This window comes from Hemicordylus capensis, chromosome 2 (genome assembly GCF_027244095.1).
Source record: "Hemicordylus capensis ecotype Gifberg chromosome 2, rHemCap1.1.pri, whole genome shotgun sequence".
Taxonomy (NCBI): Eukaryota; Metazoa; Chordata; class Lepidosauria; order Squamata; family Cordylidae; genus Hemicordylus; species Hemicordylus capensis.
In genome coordinates, this window is record NC_069658.1 from 262,999,450 (window position 1) to 263,006,647 (window position 7,198).

Below are 7,198 nucleotides of genomic sequence, written 5' to 3' on the forward strand. Positions count from 1 at the left end.
CTGCTTCTTTAAATCTCCCCATGTGACAGCTGAGAAGCAGAGAGAGTGGCTTTTGAAACTGTATATACCAATTTAGTTGGGAGGGGTAGAAAAGCGCAAATAACTGAAATTACCCCCCTGCCCCACAATAACTGGTATACAGACAGGTGGTCCATGAATGGACAAAACCACTATTTGGGGACCACCTATATATGCCATAGAATTTTATTATTAATGTGCTTGCAAAAGAGAAGTAAAAGAAGAGTTTGAAATTTGAAGAATTTCTACTTCAAACATTATTCATTTTATTGAATAATTATTATATATGGTAAATTATATGGACCCCTGCTAACTGGGCAAAGAGGCACCTTTTACCGTGGTGATTCTCTTTATTTAGCAGGGGGAGAGTAACTGGCCCTATCCACCCCCAGCACAGTACTTCCAGTGACTGTTGCTGGTGTGTGTCTTATATTTCTTTTTAGAATGTGAGCCCTTTGGGGACAGGGAGCCATCTTATTTGTTTGTTATCTCTCTTTGCAAACCACCCTGAGCAATTTTTGGAAGGGCAGTATAGAAATCGAATTATTATTATTATTATTATTATTATTATTATTATTATTATTATTAATAATAATAATAATAATTTGAATCATAGTAAATTTGAATCTCAGACTGATCTTCTCTTCTTGGGCATGATGACATTTTGGAATTGTTGATCTAACTATTGAGTATTAAAAATCTGTTGAGAACAACAACAGTTAAAATATTATGATTATATATATTCCAATTTTTTTCTAAAAACACCAAAATATCATCCAAAACTTTCCTTCATTATATTCTGGTGTTAAAAGTAGTGCATTTAGCTAATTTGAGAGGGTGGTGACCTCTCAGCTCCAGGCAGTTTTGGAGGAAACTGATTATCTAGACCCATTTCAAACTGGTTTTTGGGCGGGCTATAGGGTGGACACTGCCTTGGTCGGCCTGATGGATGATCTCCAATTGGGAATTGACAGAGGAAGTGTGACTCTGTTGGTCCTTTTGGATGTCTCAGCGGCTTTCGATACTATTGATCATAGTATCCATCTGGAACGTCTGAGGGTGTTGGGGGTGGGAGGCACTGTTTTACAGTGGTTCCGCTCTTACCTCTCAGATAGATTCCAGATAGTGTCGATTGGAGACTGTTGCTCTTCAACATCTGAGCTAAAGTATGGTGTCCCTCAAGGCTCTGTACTTTCTCCAATGCTTTTTAATATCTACATGAAACCTCTGGGAGAAATCATCAGGGGATTTGGAGCTGGGTGTTACCAGTATGCTGATGAAACCCAGCTCTACTTCTCCATGTCAACTTCTTCAGGAGTTGGGATATCCTCCCTAAATATCTGCCTGGAAGCAGTAATGGGCTGGATGAGGGAGAATAAACTGAATCCAGATAAGACGGAGAAGCTTAATCCAGATAAGACGGAGGTACTTATTGTGCAGGGTCAGAACTCTAGAGATGATTTTGATCTGCCTGTTCTAGATGGGGTCACACTTCCCCAAAAGGAACAGGTTCGCAGTCTGGGAGTACTTCTGGATTCACACCTCTCCCTGGTTTCTCAGGTTTAGGCGGTGGTCAGGGGTGCTTTTTATCAGCTTTGGCTGATACGCCAGCTGCGTCCGTTTCTTGAGATCAATGACCTCAAAACTGTGGTACATCTGTTGGTGACCTCCAGACTTGACTTTTGTAATGCGCTCTATGTGGGGCTGCCTTTGTACATAGTCTGGAAACTTCAGTTGGTTCAGAATGCAGCAGCCGGGTTGGTCTCTGGGTCATCTCAGAGAGACCATGTTACTCCTTTACTGATGGAGCTACACTGGCTGCCAACCGGTTTTCAGACAAAATACAAAGTGCTAGTCATAACTTATAAAGCCCTAAATGGCTTAGGCCCTGGGTATCTAAGAGAGCATCTTCTTCACTAGAAGCCCCACCACCCATTGAGGTAATCTGAGGAGGTCCGTCTCCAATTGCCGCCGACTCGTCTGGTGGCTACACAGAGACAGGCTTTCTCAGTCACTGCCCCGAGATTGTGGAATGTGCTCCCTGCTGAGATACGATCCTCCTCATCTCTGGCAATTTAAAAAAACCCCCTGAAAACCCATCTTTTCGCCCAAGCTTTCTCAGCTCCCTAAAAAAAAAAATTTGGGTTTTAATCTCTGGTTTATTTTTAAATTTTTAAATTGTTTTTTTTAATTTTTTTAAAAAAATATTTTAAAACTGTTTTTATGCTATTGTTAACCTCCAGAGACGAAAGTTTGCGGAGGTGTACAAATCTGATAAAATAAAATAAAAATAATTTAAGTGGCAGGACTGTTCATGCGAAATTGGGTGTTTGTAACTAACTAGGAAGTAGGATATTCAGACGTTCTTCCTGTTCTTTGTATGGCCTATGGCTGTAATAAATTGATTGATTGGTTGATTGATTGATTGACTTTCTTCCTTAAAAAATAATTAATTTTTCACCGAGCCTAATCCGGAGTAAAAAGTAGTGCATTCAGCTAATATAAGTGACAAGATTGTGTGTGCAAAATTTGGGATCTGTAGGTCATCAGGAACTATGACTTGTATTTTGAATGAACCAACCAACCAACCAGTCTTCAAAATATGTAACGTTTGCGAACCCCTCCATAAAGCCATTACAATTAATTTTTTAAAAATCAATACAAGCAGGAATACAAGCAGGAGGGGAAGCGGCTGTGTGGTTCAGGGAAGGGGCTGGGGCTCAGTGACAGAATGCATGCAGAAGGCCTTGGGTTCTGTCCCTAGCAGTAACTCCAGGTAAGGCTAGGAGAGACTCCTCCCTGAATTTATTTATTTATTTGATTGATTGATTGATTGATTGATTAGATTTATTAAAATTCTTGGAGAGCCACTGCCAATCAGGGTAACCAGTACTGAGCTAGATGGACTCATGGTCTGACTCAGTAGGCAACAGCTTCATATACTCAGTAAATAAAGCAAAACACATTTTTGAGCAGTGACTTCAAAATGTGCCTTTTGTATTGGCTTGGCAATCGTCAGCATGCCAGCAGCCTACCCAGGAGAAAGGGGTGGGCATGCCCCCCCCCCCGCCCCATGCCTGCTGTGTCCATCTCTTTCAGGTTGGGTTAATGTGCCACACTAACACTGCAGCACTCTGATTTCCCAAGGGATAAAGAAGGGAAGCAAAGTATTCTGTCAAAATCCCTAGCTTCTTCTGCATCTATGATCTTCTAAAGTCTGGGGTATTAATCTTTTCCAAAGATTAATTTATTCCAGGAGTGACTCAAGATCTTTCATGTAATAGAATAGACAGACACACCTGGAGAGAATGCTGGAGGTGAGCCAGGATGGTGTCTAGGATCTCTTTCTCATCCATCATATCTACAGCTTCTTGGACAGTTTTTCCTTTCTGTAAGTTCTTGCTGCCCCACAGATATCTGAAATTATCATCAGAGAGTTCTGTGGGAGAGAGAAAGAGTCTATAGGCAATATGTAAAAATAAGTTATTTGGTACAATAGTTGAGAGTGGAGAAAACTCGAGTTAAATCATTGTTTACAGCAACCAAGTCAGCACAGGTGATATTTCCCTATCTATAGTATGTTGCATGTTTGGTATTTTGCTGGAAAAACATGCTTTCAAGCTGGTGCAAGCTGACACTGATCACATGGGAGCAAATTCTGATTTTTCAGTGATGTGGGACATTCCGACTCTTGCTACTTGAAGGGGCCTTCAAATAAAACAGTTTTTCACATGAAACTGACCTAAAAACCAATGAAGTGGTGACTTAGAACAGATGAAAAAAGTTATGACTGTCATCTGATTAACTAGATCATAATTAGAGTGTGTTGTGGTGAATGAATGCGACGGTTTATTTGCTACCTCTGGTGCAGTGGTGGCTGACAGCAGAAACAAGGGCATTCTACTTCCCAAGCTCCAAATCTGAAGATTTCAGTACTTGAATTTCATATGGCCAGATGGTATTTAGAGTTAAATATATACATTCTTATTTAATGAATTTGGATCCTGCATTTTCCCTTCCAGATGGAGGTGCCCAAAGCAGCTACCATAAAACACAACAAAGCAGCAACAAAAAACCAACAAGTAATGATTAGGGAAACAGAAAACAAAATCCACAGCATCTGAAAAAGATTTTCAAATGGCACAGGGACACTGCCAATGGGGGAACCAGACAGACACCCATGGCAGGGAGCTCCACACACTGGATGTGGAGCTCCCTGCCACAGAAAAAGAGCTCCCTCCCAGCCCTCTCATGCTCTGCTGCCAACCTTGCTGCCATGAACAGTGCAACGCATAGGAGGGCCTCACTAAGTGAATACGGGGGACATATTTGAATATATATGTATCAGTGTAATGCAACATTGGACACGAAATAGCCTCTCCCAGATAATATTTAAGCACATGGAGGGAGAAAAATTGCAATGTTTGCATGGTTTCCAGTCCCAACTCCCATGCATCCATTTGAAGATTGGTGCATATGAGCATACGTGCACAGTACTTTATGTACCCAGCGCTCTTCTGCACCATTAGGAACAGTTAGCTTCTGTTCTGACATTCAAATGAACGCATGGAGGATGGGCTGTTGTGAACATAAAATGGGATCTCCCACAGATGCCTCCTGGTATTGGATGCTAACACTGAGTGGATTTTCATTTCATTTGGGGATTGGGGAGGTTTGGTTGCCATGTTTGCACACTCTTGGGATTTTAAGCTGACACATACCATGGTGGTCTCAGTCAGTTTTGAAGCAGAGCAGAAGGCCATCTGAGCTGTCGAAAGACCCTGGCCTTCAAAAGCCTTTCGGTCAAAACCAGCACTTTCAAGTATGTCCAGAAGGGCCAGTGAAGGTGCACCGCTAAGATGTTTTAAGTGGACACCTAACACTGCGGCAAACCCGTGTTTGCAAATACAGGCTCAGTTGGGATATGCTATCATGGAGCCAGGAGCCAGCAGAAGCTTCCCATTGGGCGCATACTCTGGTTTGCTGCTGCATCGTGTCTGGCAGACTTGAAGGCAACAGGAAACCAGTGCAGACATTAAAGTATGGGTGTCAGATGCTCCGGGTGGATTAGGCCTCATGAAGGTGAATGACCAGGAGCTCTGTGGTGCAGTCCAAATTACCTGGCAATAACGGTGCTCCCCACTCTGATGGTTTCTTTTTCAGTACTGGTGTAGTGCTTGTTGATGGCTTAGCAGCAGGCAGCTTTGGCAAAACAATCTGTTCCTTGGCAGCCTCGCCTGAGACTTGCTGTGGGTACTTCTGGTCTGTCCTACTAGCCCTTGGACCAGACTTGGGGGGCCAACGCTGCACCACTTCAGGGAGGACCACTGGCTGGGGCCTTTTCCTGACCTCAGCAGAAGTTGGCACAGGAGGTTTGACCAGGAGCGGCAAGAGCTGGGATGCTCTCTTGTTGGCTGGATCTTGGAAACCTGATGATGGTTGATAGCCTGTGGTCCGGAAAACCTCCCGACTCCCTGGCCGGCCTCGACTAGTCTGAGGAGCAGACTCATTGCTCTCCACACCCTTCCTCTTTAGGAGCTTCTTTATGAAAGAATTCATCCTGCAATAGAGCAAATGGCCCACTCATTCATTATCACCTGCTCTATCCAAAAGGCTCAGGAAGGATAACAACATGAACAGATAAAGCTGACTTCAGCTGAGTCAGACCATTGGTCCATCTAGCTTAGTAGTGTCTACTCTGATTAGTTGTGGCTTTCCACATTCTCAGGCAGGGATGTCCAGCTACCCTTTTTAACTAGAGATGGCGGGGACAGAATCTGAGACCTTCTGTGTGCAAAGGATGGACACTCCCACTGAGTCACACAGCCCTTACAAATGGTAGAATCTCAACCTGTTGTGAGCCAGTATGCTTCTCATTTGAGGGTATATTTGAAAGCAACGACATTACTGTAAATGGTAGAAGAGTGAGATCAAATACAGTGACTTTGAGGCTGAAGTCCAGGGCCTCTACGCCCCCTGGGGGCCCTCAAATTCTCTTTAGTCTATCCTGGGTGGTGTGGTCGCTGCTGACCCGCACTGCCCTGAGTGGCCAAGTGTGACTGTGGCCAAGTGTGACTCTGCTTTAGAGACAGAGGAGGGAGTAGGGAAAGAAACATGTGGGGAAAGGATAAATTCTATGTTGGAATGTCTCTGCTAATGCATATTTGCATAAATGTACCTGTTTTGTAGAGTTACATTCTTGTGAGTTCAGTTGCTGTTTGTGCCCTCAAGAACCCACTTGATGTATTAAAAATTCTGTGTGTGTCACGAGTGTGTGTGTAGGTGGGTGATGCTTAACTTGCAGTGGGGGAGGGGGACTCCAGCAAGCGGGGGGGGGGGGCGCAACAAAGGCCTTTAGGTCCACACTCCAAAATTACCTAGGTGCACCCCTGATTAAGTAGGTTGTCATGAGTCCGTAAACCTCTCAGCACTGGTTCGGATGCCACTCTGACTGGTCCTTTTAAATGCCAGGGAGGAGGGTGGGCACACACATCTCCCCGCACATGGGGTGATTTTTCTGCTAGCACTTAAACATGCAGGGGGACGGTCCTGCCAAACTGTCCCTCAATATGCAGTTTAAATGATACATTAATTCACTATTAAAACAACTCATTGGGGATGATTCAGACAAACTGCCCACACACACAACTAGATGACACTGTGCTGGGTGGGATGTGATGCCCCCTCCCCCCCCAGAGACACATCTCCTCCATGTGTTTAAAGGGGCCATTTGGAATCCCCAGTGAGAGGTGGGCTTAAAGCAGGAATTGGACCCAAATCGTTATTTGAAGGCCTAGAACAGTTGCAGGGGATGGGGCACAGATTTTGCATGAAAGCATGGTGAAAGGAAGTTAACCCTTTCACACACTGCTCTTTTTGTGCCAGATTCCCCCCCTAAACAGCTATATGCCTCTGAAGTAGTTATTTCCACAAATAGGTGATTAAGGAAAATTCGCAGGTGTATGTATGTACAGCCAATGTGCATAGAAGGGGAGAACAGGATCATGTTTACTGGAACCACCCACAAGCATAATTCTGGGGAGAGCCTATGTGACTAGGAGAAGAGGTTAGCAGGCAACATTATTCTCCTTCTTCCTGCTACTACAGCCTTTGTATCCTTGAGCCATTATTGAGGGTCAAGGAGCTCTCTGGAAACATGGGATGTGATGCAGAGGCTACA

At 44.0% G+C, this 7,198-nt stretch overlaps 1 protein-coding gene across 1 annotated transcript in view; it reads right to left on the reverse strand.

Moving 5' to 3' along the window:
- LOC128343968 (maestro heat-like repeat family member 5) overlaps positions 1–3,425 on the reverse strand; it is a 72,833-nt gene extending 69,408 nt beyond the window's left edge. Inside the window, exon 1 of the mRNA XM_053293407.1 lies at positions 3,318–3,425. Coding sequence (XP_053149382.1) covers positions 3,318–3,377 — 60 coding nt within the window. The 5' untranslated portion in view covers positions 3,378–3,425. The remainder of the gene's footprint in view (positions 1–3,317) is intronic.
- Positions 3,426–7,198: the final 3,773 nt, after the last annotated feature.